The sequence below is a fragment of the Marmota marmota genome, unplaced genomic scaffold, assembly GCF_001458135.2.
Source record: "Marmota marmota marmota unplaced genomic scaffold, marMar, whole genome shotgun sequence".
NCBI classification, from domain to species: Eukaryota; Metazoa; Chordata; class Mammalia; order Rodentia; family Sciuridae; genus Marmota; species Marmota marmota.
In genome coordinates this window covers 28,390,698-28,414,794 of record NW_026000005.1, presented here as the reverse complement: position 1 = coordinate 28,414,794, position 24,097 = coordinate 28,390,698, and the positions used below count along the sequence as shown (strand labels likewise).

The 24,097-nt window shown below is 36.2% G+C and overlaps 1 protein-coding gene across 1 annotated transcript in view; it reads right to left on the bottom strand.

The window, feature by feature from the left end:
• Unc80 (unc-80 homolog, NALCN channel complex subunit) overlaps positions 1–24,097 on the bottom strand; it is a 188,038-nt gene that overhangs the window by 6,484 nt on the left and 157,457 nt on the right. Inside the window, exons 53-63 of the mRNA XM_048808985.1 lie at positions 23,508–23,708; positions 21,238–21,361; positions 20,173–20,298; positions 18,855–18,978; positions 17,889–18,095; positions 15,998–16,182; positions 15,154–15,319; positions 13,368–13,547; positions 10,083–10,221; positions 7,403–7,459; positions 464–545 (exon numbers count right to left, since the gene is read on the bottom strand). Of these exons, the coding sequence (XP_048664942.1) occupies positions 464–545; positions 7,403–7,459; positions 10,083–10,221; positions 13,368–13,547; positions 15,154–15,319; positions 15,998–16,182; positions 17,889–18,095; positions 18,855–18,978; positions 20,173–20,298; positions 21,238–21,361; positions 23,508–23,708 (1,591 nt within the window). The remainder of the gene's footprint in view (positions 1–463; positions 546–7,402; positions 7,460–10,082; positions 10,222–13,367; positions 13,548–15,153; positions 15,320–15,997; positions 16,183–17,888; positions 18,096–18,854; positions 18,979–20,172; positions 20,299–21,237; positions 21,362–23,507; positions 23,709–24,097) is intronic.

The following is a 24,097-nucleotide window of genomic DNA, read 5'->3' as shown; positions in this document are numbered from 1 at the left end:
ACAGTGCAGCTTCATTTCTGTTTTCATTTAGAAAGTGATATAAAATAGCCCTACCTAAGGACATTTGTAAAGGTGATCTTTACTTCAATTTTGGTTTTAAATTAAATCATGAATCTTGAAATGAAAAAGGATTTTTTCATCTTTGTTTCTCTGCAGAAACTGGCCTTAAATATTAAATCAACAGATCTTTCACTCTAAGTGAGATTGATTGTAAAGAAGATTTCTGGGTAGAGAACAAGCCCACTTAACTTTTCTAAGTAATCTTCTTTGTAAATAAGGAGATTGAGATCTGAAACAAAAGCTCAAAACTGTCTAAACACTTACCATGTTTTAAAGTTGCTCTGTACTGCTTATTTGATGTAAAGAGAAGGCAAAATATAATCTTAATATACATAGACACTAAAATTCAAACAAAGCCTCCATTTCACAGGATGGTTCTTCTATTCTTTCAGGGTCTGCTTACCTGCCTCAAACCCCTCTTCCTCCCCAGTGGCTGCTGAATGAGAAGGTTCTGCTGGCCAGGTTCACTCTGCACACTTGCCACCCTGTCAAGCATCAACAGTGTTAGTGTACCCTAGAGAGAAGGCAGAAGACCATCCTCTGGTGGGTGTTAGCCAAAACCACTTTTATGGAACAGTCACTTCAAAGATACCATTATCTTTGAAGGATGTTTGGGAAAGAGTCCCTGGGATGGGGGTTTTAAAGGTTTGGGTGGGAGGACAAGGCTTTGTAGCCCCAAGCTGCCAAAATTGAGATTCTGTTTTCAATCACTGATACTGTATCTGTCATTCAGCAAAATACTGGTTCAATCACACCCCTGGTTTGGAACCACCAAAAGGTTTATGATGCCATATTCTAATCTCAATTTTTTTCCAAGGGGAAGGGAAAAGGTGGTGACAGACACACACAAACAACTCTATCACATGGATGGGAAACACCTTTTTAAAAATTCCAATTTAAATGAAAATAAGATGGACAAATATCAAACACATCAGACACAGAATCCATTTGGGTGAAGGGGCACATTCAACACATGTTTGCAGCCTGAAGTCTCTGTGACTACTGAGTAAATGAGTAGTCACATGGGTAGAAATTTCAATGTTTTAAAAAATGATTTTAGATTTAAAAGGCTGGCAAAGTAATTAAGCTGTCATTACAACTCAGAAGCTTTAATATTGAGTAGCTGCACTCAAATATACTGTGCAGTTTATAAAAGCAACAACCTGCTCCCCCCAAATTTACTGTGTATGTGTGTTCTTTCATAAGCAAAAAAATGACTACTGGAAGTAGTTGCTATTTTAGTGTTTAGTGAAACTGAAAATATTAATATGGCCCATGGTTCTTTTTCATTCTGCATGCAAGTATCATAGGTATTTATAATGGGGGAGTGGAAAAAAGAAATACACTGTGCCCCAGACAACACTGTAATTCTGTGGATGATGCCAATGTGATTATTTGGTTTATGGGTAATTAATTTCTGCTTTGCCTTTGCAAAAGGAGAGTCATCTACAGATATTTTTTAGAGTAAACATATTCCACAGAGGAACCCAGAGTCAGCAACTGTCCAGAAAAAAAAAAGAAAGGTTCTGTCTATTTATTTCCATTTCTTAAAAAACAAAACAACAAAAAAAAAAACACCAAGCTACCCAAATACCTAGTTGCAGTTTTAGGAAGAGAAACTGGTGGCAAGATGGGAAATAAGATATGTTTCCCTGTTGTATTAACAACTGGGTAATTATCACATAGTTGACACAGTCACTTTTTCATTTTTAAAAAGTTTTAACTCATATTTTCATTAGAAGAAAATTGATGATTTACAAAAAGGATTTGTCAGTGTTTTTATGGAATAAGGATATAATCACACCATTTAGAGTACACAACACAAACTTGTAAAACAAGTACCAAAAACAAGTGTTTTAAAACTTTTTTGTTCTCCTAAATATCAAGTTCAAAAGATCTATGTACATTATCATCATATATGTATATGTATACACACATCTACATATTCATATATGACCTTATAGCATGTATAAACTTTCTGTGAAGATGAAAAACTATCCCAGTGGACCAGTGTAATAAATTCTGATAATCCAGACTATGTTGCTGGCATGTCTGAAATGACATCTCCTTATAATTATACATTATAACATGCCTATTAAATTGAAAAGAGTAATTATCTATATGCACAAAAGTAGAATCAAGTTTCTCCCAATACCAAGCAAAGCTTCCATTGGAATGGATTCTTCATTGACATCTAAATGTTACCTCAGTTCCCTTGGCCATAAAGGGAGGTTGATACTTACCAACTACCTCCCATTAAGGTAGAGAAAAGAAGTTAGTTGATGTCAAATGGTTTGATCATGAAAAGAAATGTATATAGCATGCTTTCTTGTTTTACATTTGATGTTTGTAATGAGTTTATTGCTTCTAGAACACTACAGGGAAATTGGTAATACAATGTTTTGAAAATAGTTGGGCAGAGAAAATGAATTTGAGGCAGTCCACTTGTCTCATTTTTATTCAGTAATCTGAGATTGTGAGGAAAAAAATGGTGCAAGAAAAGAAAAATATGCGTTACTTAGGGAGTGTTAAATGTCAAAGCATAATGATAATTTCATGATGATTATTCTAAGGGAGGATCACAAGCACCAAAATCTTCTCTGTGGATAGAGAGGTTTATATCTAAGAAATGTATCAAGTTTAGCTTTAATAATTAGCCGTTCTAGGTAAATAATAAAGCATTTCATAATGGAATGCATATATCAAAGATGAAATCTTAGAACATGCCCCTGGAAATACATCCTAGCTGATAAATTTATGCTCCCTAGAAATATGATGCTAACATGCTTATATCTGGAACATAAATGGGTGACTTAACTGTGAACAGTTAGGAGTCATTCATAATAAAGAGCCAAGAAATCCTGTTAAAAATGTAGTTTATGCAAAACACATTACTTTTTTGTAGTCTATATCAAACTGGAGTCACATATAAAAATTAGTTGCTCTCTGTATTATGTAATATTTCAGTTACCTGTAGGATTTGTTATGTATGACTATAAGATGTGTAATACTAAATCGAACCAACAAAAGACCAAGGTGTTTGCATTAAGAACCTCTCTATATTATACCCCATTTTCTTTTCAGTTTTTTCAAGCAGTTCCATCATAGTCCTCACATACTACAACTGTAATAATAAAATTTATTTTTCTCTTCAAGGAAGTACTATATTTTATTGGACGGTCTCAACGTTTTAAATATTATACTCTAATAGGCCATTGGGTCCTTATGAATAACTACAGTATCTATTTCATGTATCATAGTCATGAAAAGTTGAGATTACACCAAGATTTGTCAAAGTAGTGGGAGAAGTACTAAAAATTCTTATCTCATACAGAAAACTGATTTCTTGACATTTTTAATCTTGAGAATGAGAAATGGATGATTTCCATTTGTCTTGGCCAAATATGGTGAAACAAAAAGCAGAAGAAAACTTTCTAAACTGAAGTTAACATCTTACAATATGTTTCAAAGTAGATCATCCCTTGTTATTTTTGATTAGCTAAAAAGTATCACCTCAGCAAATCATATAATGGTGTAGATTTTAAAGAAGTAAATGCAATTGGGACTCAGCAGAACTAGGTGGTTCAAATTGTCTGTAAAAAACAAAACTTCTCATTCAAAATACAAGGAAGTAATTTACAAATAAAGAAAATTTATATACTATTAGGAAAACAATTCTAACACAAATAACTTCTTTTCCCCCATTTAAGCATGATGGCCTGGGTTGTAGTATGTAAACTTATATGTATACATAACTTGGTTTCTTAAAATAAGGAATAGGCAAACAAGGGGCCATTCAGTAAGGCAATAAAAATTCATCTCACTTGACTCAAATTACAAAAAAAATTATAAAAGATGGAAGTATATTTCATTAGAAAAAAAACTTAAGTAGAAGCACTGAATGAGAACAAAACATGAAAAAATGAATGAGTATTTTTATTGCTTCTATCTGTGCCTTTGTCTTTAGTTTTAATAAGGTTATAGATGTCTGGAGGTTGAACATGAGACACACAGCATAGCCATTTACCCTGGGTGATTGCCTTGTGATGGAAATTCATAAATCCAGCACTGAAGGAGCCATAAGGCATTTTTAGAAAACAGGGAAAGAAACAGTAGACCAAATCCTACTTCCCCCTTCCCAATAAAAATTATTGTTTAAAATTTTCTTAGCCTCCACAACATCCAGGAAAATATATTTTAAGTGCCACAGATTTTAGAAATTAGAGGCTGGAATAGAAAGGGGGGAAAATCTGGATTTTAAATATCTTATAATAAGAACCAATTCAGCAATGGCAAAGAACACATCTGAGTGTTACAACACACATTTTCTTAGCCATTAATTCTCAGCTACATAAAAAGTTGAAATATTTATTGTACTTTAAGAGGACTTGCCAAGGTTTTATGCTGTGAAAATGTAGATGACCATGAGATGGATTCTACTAAATAGGTTATCTTTATTTCACTTACACTATAGTCTTGTTCAAATTGAAGCCACATGCTTATTTTTCACTGTGATTAAAATTATCCTGACAAAATCAAATAACCTAAAAATTTCTCTTTAAAATTAGATTTTTGCCTTTCTATATATCTCTTATCCTAAAAATAAAATATGACCATGGTGTGTGCGTGTGTGTGTGTGTGTGTGTGTGTGTTTGGGGTGGGGGAGGGAGAGAACATCTATACTGAGTTTCTACACCTCTTCACCCTCCAGAGAAGAATATTTTTCCATGGAATATTGATTGCTTCAGTTTATGAATTTCCAAAGAAATAATTTTTTATTCAAAGCACAGTGTTCCTAACAGGGTATTTCTTGGGGTGAAGTTTTAAAGATAAACATGTTAACATAATTTTTAAAAAATCTTAAATCTTCTATAGGTGTGCAAAATTGCTTATTAATTTCCTCCTATTCATCCAGTTTTCTTGGTCTCTTCCTCATTTAGCCCACTCAGTTCAACTTGCCCATTTGCCTAAAACAAGTGCTCTTTCACAGGCCAATTCTCATGAAAGTTTAATCAAAATGTTATTGGGGGTGAGGTGGGAAGAACAGGATTTATTATTTTTCCTTAGGCATGATTCCTGATGTTTCCTTGGGCCAGATTTTCCTTAGGAGTACTTTGAGTGTATTTTAGGTCCTGAGTACCAGAGTATGTGCTAACTGTAATTTACATGGTTAGTGCCTTACTTGAGGATTTTAAAACTATGGAGTAATAAAGCAGTCTCATGCCAAAAAATAAGAAAGTCTGGAAACCAAATATAAAAAGTATACTATTTTATAAACCCACCTCTTAGTAAATACCAAAAAGTTCCTCTCCTCCAAAGAGAACTTGGTGACATGATGGAGTTCAAGAGATACATTGCAGTATATGGCAAAGGTGGATGTGCTAACTGATGGTGGAATGCCTCTGTGTTAATAGTATTATTTCAGAATCCAAAGTGAATGCCTCATCTTCCCATCTCTTAATGACGACAGCTGGGTCTAGGTGACTGACACCCAGAACTACAATACAACCGAGCAACAGATCAACAACAGCTGATGTAAGACAGCCATCAAAATCCTGACCACCTTGACTAATTCAGCTATAGATAAAATTTATAGCTTTAGCTCCAAACCAGTTTCACCTAGCACAAACTTTGAGTTAATTCCCATTAACACTGGACCCAGGGCAGCCTGAATTGGTTTAGATAACTTCAGTCATTTGAACCCTGAGTCATCCAGAGAAGGCCAAATCATTTGGACAATTCATAAAAATAAACTCAGTCCCCTGCCTCCTCTCATTAACTCTAGACTGGTACTTATACTCAGCAAAAGGAGAATTTGGCCTAATTAGAAAAGTCTACCCAAATGGAAGCCCAATTTAATACTTTCTACTCTCAGTAGGCCACTGAAATTATCTTCTAATCAAGTTTCTTTTGTCCAACATGCAATTTTAAGCATTAAGCAAAAGCATTCTTTGAAAGCAATGGTTACACTGCTAGACTTGGTTCAGATGCTTCAGACACTGTAAACAATTAAGGAAAACCCTCTTAAGGATTGTTTTGTTTCTCAACTTCTTCTTTGTCCCTACAGCTCTTGCTAATGGAATTAAGTTTGCATCTTCAGCACTTCCACATTTACCACCAATAAGAGACTGATCTATCAAGGCAGGGGCTCGCAAACACAAATGAATGTCATGAATCATGGATCCAGTTAATAATAATAATTAAAAAAAGACCCAATGATGGACTAAATTTCCCATTTTCAATTGCAAAAGAAAATGTGAAATCCAAACAAGGTGCAAGGAAAACAAAAGACAACCTTTCACAGGAACGGCCTCTCAACATTTCCTCATCTTTGTGATAAAGCAATAAACACGGATATATTGTACTCACTACATAATGTTTTACCTCGAGATGGAACAAAGACACTCTAAGGATGAACAAGAAGCATTACCCCTAATGAGGATTAGTTGAGAGGTGTAAATTAACAGCACAAGATTAGGAATGTTTGACGTGGTTTATCTGAGTGTTAAAGGTGCAGTCCCCTTCTCTGAGCTTTAAATGAATAGTCAAGACATATCATTTGCATGAGACTTCTCTTACCAGAAAATGTTTTGTGTCTGATATTTAATGGCAAGTTTAAAGTAATCTTTGTGCTAGAACAGACATTTTTTTTCTTATGTGTAGTTTGAAGAAGCTACTATTTTAAATAGCTTGCCAAATAGCATACATCAAAGAGAAGGAATTATATAAATTGTAGTAACATGATTATTCTTCTGATAGCATGGTTGTTTTCTTACCATCCATGGTATCAGCTAAAAGACCTGGCTCAATTTAATACAAGTACTTCTAGATGATGGGAAGTTGTATTAAAAGGCCTCTGAAAAGCAATTGTTAATTAATCTCAGTGTAAAAAGGAATGATTAGATGGGACAAATTTAACATTTGGCATTATCAAACTTTCTGTTTATGGGGTGGTGGTGCTGGGGATTGAACCCAGGGCCTCACATGTGCTAAGCACATACTCTACCACTGTACCACTGAGCTACACCTCTATCCCCTGACATATCAAACTTTTTAGACATCAAGGGGAGAAGCCCCATAGAGAATTCTGTAGATTTGATTTTTTTTTTTTTTTTTTTTGGTAAGATTTTTTAGGCCATTCATGATTCAACTCTGAAGCTGAAAATGATGGAGGGTTTGCTACACCTTTGACTTCCAGGCTTGAGTGTTCATGAACAACAAAGGGCAAGGAATGGAAATAGGTATCAAGACTGGGAGAGAGGAGACAGAGAGACAGAGTTGACAGGGAACAGCTAGTTTCCCAGCACAGACACCAATAGACAGGTAGGCGTTGACACTGTACCTAGAGAGGCTGCCCTCAGCGGCCAGGCCCTGGGAGTCATCGAGGACATTAGGTTCACTGCAGGAGGGGTAGGGAGATGAAGCATTTAGGGAAAGAAAGTGCAAAAAGAAGAAAAAAGAAAACAAAAAGAAAAAAGAAAGAGAAAAAGGCATGCGATTTTCTGTTTCCAGGAACCAAAAATAAATTTAACAGAACAAGGAAGGAAAAGGAGACAGTCAACCATTTCACCTTGTGCTGGGTTTGTCAAGACATAGGACTCAAGGCAATGGGGAAGGAAGGACTTTGGATGGATAGGACTCTCAGAGGAGTGGTCTGTTTATTGGTCAAGAGTTAAAATGAGCTCCAAATGGACAAATGAGCTCTGAAACGCATTAGAGAATGAATCTGTAGAAGATGATACTATTATTTCTTTGATAACCATTTGGTTAGGTGGTTATTATTTTTAACCTATCTCAAGTACTTAGTTCTTTATTGACCGGGACCCTGCTTCTTGTGCAATCTATGACGAAACCACTTACCATAACTTGCCACAACCAAACTCTTGGAACCAATGCCATTAAGAAAAGCAAAGAATGATATCAATTTTCCCTGCTTAGTTTTGCATTAAAAATATAAGTAAATGAATGGAAGGACGATATTTTGGAAAATTCACATTTACCTCCTTACTCTCCATCCTCTAATGACTGAATTGTAAATGCTAAAAGAAGAAACCTGTCAGGTTGGTGGAAAAAAAATTATTTTATTGATTTATTTGGATGTAGATAGACTGAGATTTGTGAAAAGAAAATGTGTAATACTTTGGTTTTCCTTTGTGCATCACATTGAGCCATGAGGCACTCAAAACATACTTATGGAATTGGGTGGAATTAAACCATTTAGGAAACTGAAGTAGCCCCAAAGAATTGAGGTTTACTTGATTGTTAAAATAGTCTCTGTCCCCAGGAAGAGGCTAATTTTCTCTAATGTGCAGAGAAAGTATTACCTTCACTAGTCTTCTGAAATATGATTCAAGTCCAAATGGATTAACTATTTTATCTTTTCTGAAGTTCTAGTATATTTATATACTAAAGAGATTTTCTCCCTGAAAACAATGTTTTTTGGAGAGGTGTACCAGGGATTGAGTTTAGGGGCACTTGACCACTGAACAACATCCCCAGCCCTATTTTGTATTTTATTTAGAGACAGGGCCTCACTGGCTTTGAACTTGAGATCCTCCTGCTTCAACCTCCTGAGCTGCTGGGATTACAGGCATGCGCCACTGTGTCCAGCCCTGGAAACAATTTAAGCCATTAATAACTATGTAGAAAGGGAATTGATAATCTGGATTATTTTAGGTAAACAACATAAAAACCTTCTATTTAAAATTCCTTTTATTCTATGGTTTAAATAAAACAAATAAATTGCTAGCTTTATTCTTGCTATAACCTTGTACATTGCTACAAATTAAAAATAAACTAATATCTACTAATATTAAGTGCTTATGTGACTTCACATCTTTTTTTGGATACACTGTTGGGCTTTTTAATTTTTTTGATTACAAATTTTATTTATAAAGTTTTTTTTCCAAAAGAAAACAAAAAATATTAGGCTAACAAATATACAATGATAGGAACCTTTATATGTTGATATTTATAATAGTTAAAATACATATACAATATTATTTTCTTAAAAATATACAATTTACTTGTTAGTCACCTTTATCATTTCACCCTATTCTTCGATATTCTTCAAAGGTTAGCTTTATTTCACAAACTTTATTTCATCAGTGCAGTTTTCATGAACCATTTGTTAAAGGATTTGAGTACAGGATAATTATTCCTACATATATATTTTTTAATCTGATCATTACCATGAGCCTGACTTATTATTTTCAGTGTGTGAATGGGCATGAAAAATATGGTGGGTATTAAAAATAAACAACAAACTAACAAAAATCCCAGAAAGCCAATTCTTTGAAAGAATTCAATTACTGACATGAAAATATCATTGTTTTTAAAATAGATAATGTTTGACTCTTATGTCAAATCATTTTCTATATTATACTTTTATTATATCTTAGAAGTTTTAAAACTTATGTTCTTAGATGGCAGATAACACAAAAAGGAAATGTTAAAAGGGTTTAGTCATGGAATCATAGAGCTATATATAGAGAAATTGCTTTAAAGATCATTTTGGCCAACCTCCTCATTTCACAGAGGGAAAAATTGTTAAATGACCTGTGCAAGGTCACACACAGTGGCATAGGTCCCTTTCTGCTTGGTTAAACATCCCTACCTCCAGCTGAACCCTGATGACATACCAGAAGCTTAAACTTTACCAAATATACCAACCTGGTCCTAAGCTCTTGTCAAATTCTCATTATTAGCTTAGTTAATCATGAATCTGAAATGTAAGAATGCCATTAGACCATCAGAAAGAAGACAGTATATCTATTTATGGAAAAATATAAAGGAGAGACAATGCTTTGGTTAGAAATTGGGGTCCTTCTAGTAGCCTGGCCTAGAAAACTGCAAATTATTGCTTGCAGGTTTGTAGTTGAAAAATCCTTTGTTGAATGGTCTGTCTGAAAACATAACTGTCTCTTGCTTCTCCTTCAGTCTTTGTAGAATAACATGAGTATATTTTCAGAATTTCTACCTTTGTCCCCAAGTGCCAAGTATAAGATAGCATAGCTCTTTACCTCTGGCTGGGTAACATGCCCACCTCGGCCTGAGGTGCAGACATGCTGGAGACATGGCTAGAGAATCGACGTCTTCCAGTGGCACTCAGGAGGTAAGCTTCCTGTTCACTTACCACACTGGGCATGCTTACAGAGTCATCTGAAAGGGCAGAGGGACAGAGTGTTATAAAAACAGTGATACTAATCAAAAAACACCAACCACAGTTCTACTTAGATTCCATCTGTGGCTTGAGCATAATCCTAGGGCTGTCACTAAAACTAAATTATCATTGATTTCTTTATAAGGATGAAAAACTAAGACCCCAGGGACCTATGACAGCTCTTCAGGTCCACATATCTCCCTCCCTCCCAACTAGAACAGTTTTCATAAAATAAATGTAAACTTCTTGTCTGTTTTACAAGTATATTATTTCTGAAAAGTTAACAGGCACTTGCAAATTAAAGATCTGAAAGCTAGAACTATATAAATTTTTAAGACATTCCAGGAATAGTTTAATAGGGAGTTTGTTATTGAATGAGTAAGTATATTTCTTTGACTTTTAAAAACTACTTTCAGTACATTATATGATTTCTCTCTTGTTTTGAGAAAGACTATTTCAGATATTTGGGGGAAAAATATTTGAGAAACTTTAAAGTTCAGAAATAAGTTCTTATTTTAACCAAAATTTTTAAATTTACATATATAATCTTGTTTTCTCTATAAAAGCAGAAACTAATATATTCAAATCCAAATTAACTTTAGCACAGTATTTGTGACAAGCTGACTTTTCTAAGTGAGTTAATGTTTATTGCTGAACACTAAATATTCTTCAATAAGCATATCATGTTTTGGTGAATATATCTACTATATAAAATTATTCAATACCATCTATTTAAAATAATCCATGGTAATATTTATTTTTTAAAATGTATTTTTTAGTTGTAGATGGACACAATACCTTCATCATATTTATTTATTTATTTTATGTGGTGCTGAGGATGGAACCCAGTGCCTCATACATGCTAAGCAAGAGCTCTACCACTGAGCCACAATCCCAGCCCCAAATGATAATATTTCTAATTGAACTTATTTTGAAAAAAAATTGAATATGAAAAGTGCTAGAAGTTTTAATTTGTTGTATAATGACTGACTTGAAATTGATTATTATAGAATGGCATTTCCTTTTTAGATGTGTTCATAGACAAAGCTATACAAAACATGATAGAATACCTTGAGCTATTTCTACAAAGGCTGTTTCTAGATTCCACTGTCTACCCCTTATTTGAACTCATATCACTGAACACTTACTTCCCCATATTTGTTTGGTGATTAATCACATTTGGTCTTCCACTAAGCCTTTTGTTAACTGTTCTATGTTGTGAATGCCTATCATTTCCTCTGTAGGACTACATCTGACATCTTAGAGAGCAGAGAACATGTCTTTCTCATTCTTCCTTGTCTTATGTCTGATAAGTGTTAAGTACAGGTTCAATGATTGGAAAAAATAGTTTAATTTTTAACAGGTAAATATCTGGCTCTCATACCCCTCTACCATATTAATTAACATATACCCACATCACAACCACACTTCACCATTTGTTAGTAACCTGCTTTCATCAGGATGACTGTGATGTCTGAGAACAGAGATATTAGCAAAAAACTGCAAGCTCTCAACCAATGATATTCCTAAGATCTTAGCCACCTATGAGTATGGCATCTTCTCTACTTTTTATCTGTGGCTCCTTCCCACTGGCTAGTCATCTGCTTATTCACAAGGTTGCCTGCAAAGTAGATTTAATTCTAAAAAATAAAGGTAGTATCATTTCCCATCATGAAAAAAAAAAAACATGACTAATTCAAACATTAAAGACAAAATGGATTTTACTTTAAGTTCTGAACTATTACCAAGACTTAATGTTTATTTTGAACTGCTGATCCTTGTCTTTCTTCTCGTTTCTCTTTCTCCCTCTTCTCTCTCTCTCTCTCTCTCTCTCTCTCTCTCTCTCTCTCTCTCGTATTGGGATTGGATACAGAGGCACTTTGCCATTGAGCTGCATCCACATCCCTTTGTATTTTTTATTTTGAGACATGGTTTCACTAAGTTTCTGAGACTGTCCTTGAACTTGCGATCCTCCTGCCTTGGCCTCCACAGTCACTAGGATTACAGGCATGTACCAATGTACCCGGCACTCATTTTGTTTATTGGTCAATAATTTTCAATTTTCTTTAAGCAGAATTTGAGGTGAATTTCCATGAGCAGTCACCAGGGTAAGTTAGACACATTAACTGTACAGGTTGGATGCAGACAATATGATCATCTCTTTTTCCGACTAATATTTTATCTGACTAATCCAGAAATATTACTGATAAGTGTTTTGATGAGGCATTTCTTTTTTTTCCTGTTCTACGTACCCAACTATAGTGAGACACTGAAACACTCATTCATCTTAGTTAATTAAAATTCTAGCCTCAACTCCCAATTCCTCTATTTATTTAGTTCAGAGATGGGATTTTTGTTGTTTGGTATGAAGAGCCTAGGAGTGAGGATCTAGATTTTATTCTCAATCTTAAGGCACTGAAAGTACAATTGTGCTTTAAGTATTATATCAAGGTGTCTCAAAACACAAGTGGAAAATAACCAAGGCCATTTAAATGACAGTGGCTTATAATGGAACCTCTAAATCTTACTTTTACTTCTTAAACCTATTCCTCTTCAGGATATATATGAAGTATTTCTTGAGCAGATTCCTCTCATTTCATAACACTGCATCTTCAGCATACCATTAGAAGCTCCTGGACTGACCTCATCACTGGACTGGTTATTCTCTGAACTCAAATTTGGGTAATCCTCCCTAAAGACAGCCGCCAGTTTTATTTTGACTGGCATAGCCAGTTAGTTTCTTCTGAATTCTAAATATACACTCTGCCCACTTTCCTTGCCCAGTGGGGTCATGAAACTGCTGGTTAGCCCTCTAAGCAAAATGTCCAGGAGAAAAATAAATGTCACATATCCACAATTTAAATGAGTTAGTAGAAAAGGCTGAAATATGTAATCTGAAAAAAAAATTAAGGGGTCTTCTAAAGATTTACTTTTTGCCTGAATTCTTTCCAAATGACAGAGGCTATCAAGGAATTTATAGAAGAGCAGGAGTCACAGAATCCGTCACAATTCCATTTTGAATCTTTTTTCTTGTGAGCATGACTGATGGGATCAGAACTTGAGATGGTGAAAGGTAGAACTTCTTTCCAAGCCCTCACTGACATGACCAAGCTATCTCCTGCCCAGATTCTTTGGAGTGACCTACTTTCTTCATCCTCCTCGTCAGTCCGACTCAGGGTATCCTGGGAAGCCTGCTGGGATGGCTCGCTGTCCTGCTCCCAGACAGTGCCCGTGCCCGTGTTAGAGCGGGACATGGTGGCCAGGCTCAGGCGGTAAGCAGAGGTGGAGGTGCCCACAGTACTGATGGATGTCTTCCCTTGGTAGGCTGGAGAATAGAAAGACCAAGGGAAATTCATGTGAGGCTCTGGAAAGAAAGGAAATGTTTGCTTCAAAGTTCTCCCTGACCAACAGTATCTTTTTAGTTAAACAGTATGTCTCAAACAATCCTTAGGACAAAGTAGCAAATGGAATTGGGAATGTTAACAAAAGCAAAACAAAAAACACAGAAAAATCAATATTGGCCACTGATGCACTTACAATCTAATAGTTTGTTGGTGAGAACATGTACATCCCTAACAATGTAAAGTGTTTATTGACATCGTTCCCCTTTTGTTGCTTTTCTGTTTTATTTTCCAAGGCTGGTAGGACACAAATTAATTTTGACCTGAATTGCTACCTCCAACTTGCCAATTTTTACTGAGACATATACATATATACCTTCTCTGACACAGCATATGGAAATAAAAATAAATCATAAATAAATGATATGAACCCCATAATCAAAATCAGTACACATAACTGGGTGCAGTGGCATATGCCTATAGTTCCAGCTACTCAGGAGGCCAAGGCAGATTGACTGCAAGCTTGAGCCACCCCCCCCCCACCGGGCATCTCAGTGAGATTCAGTTTCAAAAATAAAATAAAAAGAGCTACAGATGTAGCTCATAGGTAGAATACTCCTGGGTTTAAGCCCTAGTACCACATATTCCACAAACACACACACACACAAACAAAAATCAGAATACGTATCAAAACTTCAATCTCATTCTCCTTTCCTGGAAATTATTATACATAAAGTATCTCTCAGTTCTATCAGATTTAGATCAGATTCTTTATCAGTTTAAGCAGAATATTTGAATGGCAATGTGAAAGTTTCAATGAGTTTGCTTCTCAAAATTTTTGTCTTTAACATATTATCTGCAAACAACAAAAGCTTTAGAAAGAAACAAAAAACCCAAGCCTAACACATAATATTTTACTTATGGATAATGATTGCCCTCTAATGATTGGCAGAGGTTTTTTTCCTTCCATATTAATCTGCTATTTATATAATAGTAAAAAGTAAAGAAAGCAAAGTCAAAGAAAATCTTTTGAACAGTATAAATGCCTCTTAGCCTACCAACTCTAATTTACCTCTCCCCAATTTCATTTGGAAAAGTTAAAGGCTTTTCTGATTTAAAATAAATCCCCTCCAAATTACCACTTTCTCTGCATATAAGTCGTTTAATCTCTATTGAATCTCAAATTCTCCTTATTCAAATGCACTTTCAATAAGGCACCTTGCATGTATTTGTGTGAATTAAAGGAAATAATATCTGTGAAACAATCTAAGATGCTCAATAAATTTAAGTTCCCCCTTTCAAAAAGGAAACAAAAGAATTCAAACAGGGTTCCCACTAATTAAATATTCAAGAAAGAGCTAAACTACCAAAATGAAGATTTAAAAAATATTTAGAAAAGAATAATACTACTCCTTTGGTACCCCTTTGATTTCTGTTTTCCTGTTCATGATGATCACCTGGTCAAATCTACTGTTACATCATGACAGGTGGCTTAGACATGGTTCCCAAAAAGAGGAGTATCCAGGGCATAGGGACTATTTGTAGGTCGTATTTTTACAAAAAATTCAAATTATCTCCATGCATACTTACCTGAACCACTGTGAACCGCTTCTTTTAGAATTTTTAGTTCACTATTGAACTCAGCAATGAGTGAACTCTTGCACAAAGGGCGTGGTATGAAGCGCCGCTCCAGCTGGTCAGCAATGTGTTGCCGAGCAGAAAGTTCTTCATGATTCTCTGCTGGTTGGGCCAGAAGCTAAAAGGAAGGCATTGAGTTCTCAGGGCATTAATTTCCCCATCTGAAAATTAAGCTAATTACTATACCTACTACAAAGTTTAGTTGAGAGGAATAAATAAGATAGCGCATGTGAAGTCCTTAGAATAGTACTTCACAGAGGAAGTGCTTTCTCTATGCAGGAAGTACTTTCTCTACACAGGAAGTGCTTACTCTATACAGGAAGTGCCTACATTGCTTTGATTCTCTGCCTTCAAGAAACAGAAACAGGAAAAGGACAAGAGTAGATGCGTAGATGTGTACTAAATACCTTGGAGGAAAAGCATGCCTTAAATATCCCATCTTTTTTCATATGTTTAAAATAATTATCTCAGTCATGCCACAGACTATAGAACAACATTCTCCAGAGGATTCCATTAGACCCATTCTTTTTTTTTGTTGTTTTTTTTTAAGGGGAGGGGGCTAATAAATGGGGAAAAGGTTAAGTTTTCTAGTTTCTGATAATTGTGAAGGTACTTGTGAAGTGAGATTTTACCATCTGGACACATTTGGGGGCTGTTTCCTCATCAAGCATGGTATCAACGAGCCCTGCTAGCTGGCTACAGTACATCCCACATGCCACACTCCTGCCACAATCCTGACTTCCTGAAGAGCAGCACATTCACAGAGCTTTCACTCCAGGAGAAGCACACACCACACCTTGCACTGGATGAAAGGGCGCAAGAGCACGAAAATGGGTATCCGGGTCCGCACAATGAAGTCGAGGAAGTCCCACAGGGCCAGGCCGCCCACCTTCCGCAGAGCCATCTCCTTCACCTGCAGGCTCAACCAGTACCACTGGCTTCCCAGCTGCCTCTCAAAGCAGACGAGAATCACCTTCAGAGCTTTACACCAGGAAAAGAGAAAAGTGAGACTGAGGGCTGCTGCTTGAAGGAACCCTACCCTGAGCCTCTACCCTGGATGCATCAGGAATTTTTCTGAATTTCTAAAATTCAGTTATTTCCAAAGACTCAACATGCATTCCTGAGTGAGTGTTCCTGACATCAAGGTGAAAAATTGTATAAAACAAATGTTTTGATGCTAATTAGAATACAAATATCTTTGTTAAATGCATTGAACTCCTATTTTGGAAAATACAAAGTAGTCCACACCCGTGAATCCCTGGTTCTAATGACATTTCTATTCCATTTTGTGCTGGCCAATGTTGATTTTCTGCCTTTCTGCTTTCCACCTTCATCAGAATAACACAATACACAAGTTGTATAAAAGGGGCTCAAGAACACAGATGCTAGATGACTTGATTTGAAATCTAGCTTGACTTTGTGTCTTTAGGCAAGTTACTTAACCTTTCTGGGTCTCAGTTTCTTCACTCCTAAAATAAGAATAACATTAACTTCTTAGAATTGTGGTAGGCATGTGAGATTTCACTGTGAATATTATAAAGCACCGAAAACACTGGTTGATGATTAATAAGTTTTCAAAATAAAGTAAAAAAAAAAAAATTAAAATAGAGATGCAGTAGTCTGACCAAATAAACAAAGTAAAAACAAATCAAAACCCTTCATTAAAAAGGCAGAAAGTGGGGAGGACTGAAAAATACTTACTCATCAAGTGTTTTTATCATATTCTTGGCTTACGTAGTAAGCCATTTCTCCATTAGACTCTGTGTGCTCCCTAACTTCATTTAGGGCTCTATGTCAAAGTTTGGACCTTATTTAAACCTGACTTGTTTTCATGCCTGGGATAACTGAGCATCTGTATGGATAGGTCCTGTGCACATGCATTTTTTCCCCTTCTCTTTTTTCATCACATCCCTTTTTAATGCCATCAAACATCCCACACACTCCAAACTCCAAAGTCCCATTTTTAATCAGTGTTTGAAAAATGTCAGGCAAGATTTTCTCAACTTTCTCCTTTTGAGATTTCCTATGTCAGTGCTTCTTATTCTCACTCCTATGGTAAGAGTGTTTTTTTCCCTTCCCTGAGGTCATTCAGGACCAAAGAGTGATTTTCTATTGTTCCATGGAAGAGAAACAAGTTAAAGGCATGGATAGTCTAGGGAAAAGTTGGAATTGAATCAAGAAGGGAACTGGGAAGCCTATGGGGAGAGAATAAGTGGGCTGGTAAAGATCACAATGGAAATTTAAAGATGACATTGAAAAGGAAAAAAAAAATTGCTAGTAGGGGGCATAAGTACTGAAGGTCCAGCAGGTCTAACAGCACAGGCTAAGGACTGCCTAATTCCAAGGGCTCCAATCACATAGCTGACAGACCAACCCAGGAATTGTACTTTTATACCAGGCTGTGTAGATCTGATAACGACTATCAAATCTCACAAGAGATCTTGTACTTAATGAACAAAAAGGAATCTTTCCTGAAGATACCTTTCTTTTTATAAGCTGTCTGGGACAGCTGCCCCAGACAGCTTATAAAAACAACAAAGTAATTTAGGCATTGTAGATATGAAAATACTTTGTTTTGACATATGTTTACTGAAGAAAACAAGATTTTTCAAGGATGTTTCTTGTTTAAGTGGCTTCTTTAAATACTTTGAGGCAAGGTGGAGAGAGAGTGGAGGCAAAGCACCCACCCAGGTATGCTGCTTGGCTGGTGGACTCAGCCAGCCCTTCCCTGCGCAGATCCTTTCCTGCATCCCCAGGGGTGGAGCAGTGGGCAGGGGAGCTCTCCAACATGAAGTTTTTGCTCCTAGAAGTGCTGATGATCCGGGGTGGCAGAAGCACATTAATCACCGTCTGCAGCAGCAGCTGTACCTCAGGCTGCTCCAGCCATGGGCTATCTGAAGGGCAGAGTTTGGGAGAGGAAGCAAGCATAAAGGAAAACAGTCACAAGGTAGACTTTCCACATTAGACATAGAAAAATTCAGTTCTTTTTCCAATTCCAAACTAGAACACCCTGGAAACTGGGTATTTCCTGCCAAGTACAGCTTCTCCCACGGACGGACACCAAGTTCCTGGCACCTGAGTATTCTCCGTAGTTGGTACCCAAAGAAAAGCTTGCGTTCTTAGCCAAATCTCCTGCTTTCCATTTCAACCTTCTTTGTTTTCACAAATACTCAAAATGAACTGACCTTACTTTTGAGGTAAGTGTTTCCTAAAAGAAACCCCCCCCCCCCCGCTAAGAAGGAAGAGTAATGAAAAAAATATCAAAATCGAATACAGTGGCAGAATTTCTGTAACCCCAGTGGTAGTATTATAAAGTCCATTCACCTGTCAATTCTCATCATATTGAAATTTACTTCAACTAATACCATTTTTCATAACTGAATTGAAACAAGGTACTCCTGGTTTTTTGCTGTACTGAAATGATTTTAAATAGGACGTATCTTCTAAGAAGAAGAGCAGAGAAACTCTTGTTCCAGGGCAGCTAAACTGAAAAGAAAGAAAAATTCTTATTTTCTAAGGTAATCCTATTTAAACCCTTCAGATCAACTTCATGTGATGGCCTTCATGGGAAAAGGAAAAAAGAAGTAACAGCCTGATATACATAAGAAAACACAACAACACCGATAAATTGCCTTTAGTTAAATTAATCAGACCTTTGCTTCCAGATCCTACTGTGAGCACAAATGGGATGAGTAGATTTAAAAGCATCCCTTCCCTTCGCTCTTGATTGGTGAATGGGGAGATCACATGGCTTAAAGGAAAATCTTCTTTTAGTGCCTGTGCAGCAATAATAGAAAAAAAGATTAATTGACCACCATGCTCATTTATTATGTTTGTTTTCACACAGCATGATGGAGACGGTGACCCCCTGCTGACTTCTCCTGTAAACTATGAGTTCAATTGTCTTCTGTGCAGCACAGCAGATTCAACCAAAACTGATACTGTACCATTTGCTACATTCCTAAAAAGACAGCAACATCTTGAATATTAAATGGAAAGTTATGACACTTAGGGTCAGATAAAGAAATAACCCTGTATCCCCATTAATTTTCTTCATGTTTCCACCAATAAATATTGTAGAGACAAAAGGAAGAAAATGAGAACTTGCCACTTGCTCCATTTGAGAATTATTAAAAATCATCTGACCCCTGCCTAAGGCTTTCTCTGAGCCAGAAAGCAATGAGCAACACAGAGAAAAATAAATGATCTTTAGAAATGGGTTATTAAAATGTATCACATTAGGGATGTCATTGCTTCCCTTTAGCGTGGTAACCACAGCTCTTAATATGTGTGCTATCATCTACCCATTCTTTGGATGACGGCCATCAAGCTTAGTGGTCAGATAATAGGTAAATAAGTTATCCATTTACATAACTTGCATACTTTCCATTGATCATAGAGCTTTTCACTGGTTTATTGATATTTAAAGTTGATTGACAGAATTAGGCAGGGGAATTGGGATTCTGTACTTTTTGCTTTGGAAATGATTATTTTAATTTTAAGAAATAAAGTGGGGGAAATTTTTAAAAAGCACCTACAATATTCAACCCACAATCATTAAAGAAAATTAAGATATTCAAAGTCTAGTAATTTGAAAGAATCTTATATTGTAATTCTTTCTGAAAATACCTTAAAACCAGACTTTGAATACTACTGCCTTTTTTAATTAACAATTGTGAGCTGATTATCTGAAAGCCTTCATTTTGCACACATTTTAGCTGTCCAAAGTGGTTTCTGAAGTTGTGGCAGGACTAAATGACTCTGCTATTTTTGAGATCTCAAGAAGAATTACAGAAGTACAACTTAGGGCCACGCTCAGGGCTGAAGCTCCAAATTTTTCAAAGTTTGGAGACGTACACACTTTGGTTTCACAGATTTTGCCCAGCCTTTGCAGAAAGAAAAAGAGAACACCATGATCCGGTGCCTCAAACAGCAACTTAATGAGCGTGACAAACAGGTAAGCAGTCACACCTGTATCTGCAATGCTACAAGCCGGACAACAGCTGTGCTGAAGGGCAGAGGTGGTGAGAGATAAGGGCTGAGATGAAGAAGGGGTAATCCATCAGCAACACTGGAAGGTCCTACCACTCCCATCACCTGAAATACAAACAGAGCACATGACCAGCCTTGACCATTGCAATTTCATGCAGCCATAGTAAAGGAGTCTCATTCAATAATAATAATAAATTGAAGGTTGGACATGTTACTTTCCATCTTTTCTTTCTCATTGCCTTTTTCTGAAGGCATGTAATGTCTGGAGTCAGTCAATCATTATGCTGGATTCAGCCAAGGTTTTGTAGAATGTTGTTTATAGCTAACTATGTAAATAATGAGAGATGAACCAAAAAGCTAGTCTAATCGGGAGATAGGACACTTACTTGTGGATTCAAAGGAGTGCAATTAACATTCTTTGATGGAGCAAATACTGACAACAATGATGATGGCAATAGCTCTATTTGCACTAGGCATTACAACTACAGATTTATTGCCCAACTAGTTAAGCAGCAGATCCCATTCCATGAAATGCTCTAACATGATTTCCATACATTGTACAAAACCTTGTCAGGACCAGACTCTAGATATTACGTAAATGATTAAAAATATTTTTTCTTTATATAAATTCTAGACTGGCCAACTCATATTGTCATTTTGTTGTTTTTTTTTTTAAAAAAAAGCCCTTTTGGCATTTTAAGGTCCCCACCCCAGACTACCTCAACCTCTAACAAATTGTGCAGTCTCCACCACCCCACTCTCCAACTGGCAGCCCTCAACTCTCAGCGCAACTTTAAGAGGTGAATTGTCAAAGTAGTGCATGGGAAGCAGCACGCCAAAATCCCATCTGCAGAGTGATGGGCCCCTGTATCTTCCCATGCACTACCTTGAAATGTACCTCACTATTTTCAGTGTCACCTGAGCCATCAGTTTTCATGGGTAGGTGGGGCACAAAGTGGTTGACCTGTAAATCTTCATTTCAGAGAAATCAATAGCAGAGTTAAACTGTGCAAAGTTTTATAAGATTGCCACTTGGCTACTCACCAGATTGACACAGACATTGATCAGTGACCTAAGGTGAGGCAGGAAGGATATGATTGGCTGCCTCTGAAGTGTCAAACAAACCCCTTCAATCAAATTGCTGGCAGGCTCCCACTCAACCTGTCGCCTGGAATACAATATAGGAGCCATTAGCGGCATGGCTCCCTTCTGGAGACAGTCTGAAATAAGTGAATGACACAGTGATTCTGACGCCATCTAATACAGGACATGTGTCTGAGACGACAAAGTGCTTCACACGGGATGAAGTTTACCCATGTTGTTCCAAAAGTACAGAGCACACTGGGAGAGAAAGAAGATACTGAAAACGCAGCAGAGGCACTCCTGCCCCATCGACTAATGAGACAAAATCTATTGAAGAAAAAACAGAGATGATGAATGGATTGCATTTTAAGATCCCTGTTATAGGCTTTGAGGAGGGTCCTAAGGCTATCACTTAGGAAACCCATCACATGGGTTAATCACTTCCACCAGAACATTTCTGAAATCTGTTTATCAGACTACACTTAACCTCATCAGTCTTTATACTGGATTTCTCCTAACTAGAATTAAATGGCTTAACTCCTGTCAAAAAGAGCACGCTAGAAGAAAACAGCCTATTTTAGAAGTGTTTTTATTGGCCTCCCAAGAAATGATATTTTTGGCTCTTTTCTATAATAGTATGAGTGGTGGTACACATAACCAACTAGATGACCATGGATTTTCTGTAATATAAATCAATCCAGCCTGTAAATTGTTCCAGTAATGATAGATTCTTTACTTTGACTTCAAAATAACAGGTTGAGCTTTGCTGATAGCAACACTACTTCCATATATTTTCTTGGAAATACTTTCTAAGCTTATATTTCCTACCAAAATGGAATCTTTGCAAAGACAAAATGAAGATGTAGTCATAAATAAGGATAATTGACATCCCTAATGCTGAGTGCCCAAGTAACCCACAGGCCAGGTTCAGTTAATATTTCTTGTGTTGAACTGTGTCACCTAAATAAATAAAACCCAAGCTAAGTTCATTATACATCATGCCTCCCAAGAAAATTGCCTGCAACTTGGCCAAGTCTATGTATTAATTCAGATATCTACTTTTGGGAAACATGATGTTATAATGGTATTTGTCACTATGTGACAAATGGGCCAGTTTATAGATATATTTAACATCTTTGGATATCTAATTTTTAAGAAAAAAATATATTTTAATATACACTCATAAGATAGTTATAAATCTTCTATCAGTCGTTTGCTAATAGACACAGATGCTCCATTGGGACCACTAAAGAAGCAGTGCTCTAAGAATAGGAATTTATTGCCATGCCACCAAAAAAAAATTACCTTGAAATTGAATCTAGACATTCATCACCATGGTATAAAAAGTGTAAAAACAAGCCATCAATTATTAGCATGAAATCATTGAATTTGTTGTTGTTTCCTTCAATGCCTCCTGATGGGAGCATAAAAGGTCACAGGCTAATACCTGGAATAAGTTCTGACAAACTTAAAAAGTGCTATAAATTCTTAGACAAGAAGTAGACTAATTTGGGGTTAGTTTAAAAGGAAAGAAGAAACTCTCAACAGCCCAAATTTGAAATTTATAAGTTAGTGGGAACACCAGCATTTATCAATTAAGCTATCTTTGCACTGTGACTACAGTAGCCAAATTGGTTTCATATCACAGAGGCACCAACTAATAGGAAGGGTACCCCTGGATACTTTTCAGGATACTTAACAGAAGCCAAGTGGTAATGGTGTTCATGTAGAACTACACTGAATTAGGTGAAAATCACGTATTTATTATCAACACTGTAACTTTTTAGGTGCTGTTTGGCTGATCATTACAATACTTGTCACTTTCCTAAGTTGGTACCTAAATATGTTAACTAACTACACTAAATACAGTACTTTGGACATCAAATTAATTTTTTTTCTCTTTTTAGTTATTACTTGTAAAGCATACTCTGTCTTATTTCAAGAGGGAAGAAGCATACTAATTGAATTTCTAATGTGCATCAGATAAGGAAGATGATAGCTAAGAAATGGGTAGAGTTTTAAAAATAAACACATATATGTTCTAAAGAAAATATCACTTCCTCAAAAAGAATATTTCTACTTTGGCACTCAGTCCTGATTAGTGAGGCACATACACCAACAGAACACTTTCAAGTTGTTCATTTTACTCCAGATTGACCTACTATCTTAAAAAAATGCAAATTCTAACTTTGAGGTTTATAGTATAGACAGCTGACGTGGAGTTCCCTTACCTCAAAGTTGGCATCTTATGAATTTTGTTGAACATTCTATCCAATCTCTTTAGAATGAGGATAAGGGCTGGCCTCACTGCCTCAGCTGTCCAGTCGGTAATGGGTAGCATCTCCATGATGTAGCGCCGAAGCCCACGGCTCTCCATCGTCTGGGTGTCATAGGGTGCCAACTTCAGAAGGGAATGTGCAATTTCTGCCAACCTAAAATGATTGTTTTAAAGAGTAAGCATAAAATGCTATAAAAAGAATTTTCTCACACAGCCTTATGCTAATTTCCTCCTGTCAATACATCAACTCCCTGAACATATCCTCCATCTTCATGCTCTCCCCACATACATCATTGTAATGGCACCTGCACATGCATAGTAAGAGAATCATATTTTATACATATGTGTGTGTGTGTGTATATGTATATATATATACATATATATATACATATATATGTACATATATATATACATATATATGTACATATATATATACATATATATGTACATATATATATACATATATATGTATATAGAGGCCAAACATATATATATATAAGAAAGCCTTTTTCTTTTCTTTCTTTCTTTTTTTTTTTTTTTTTG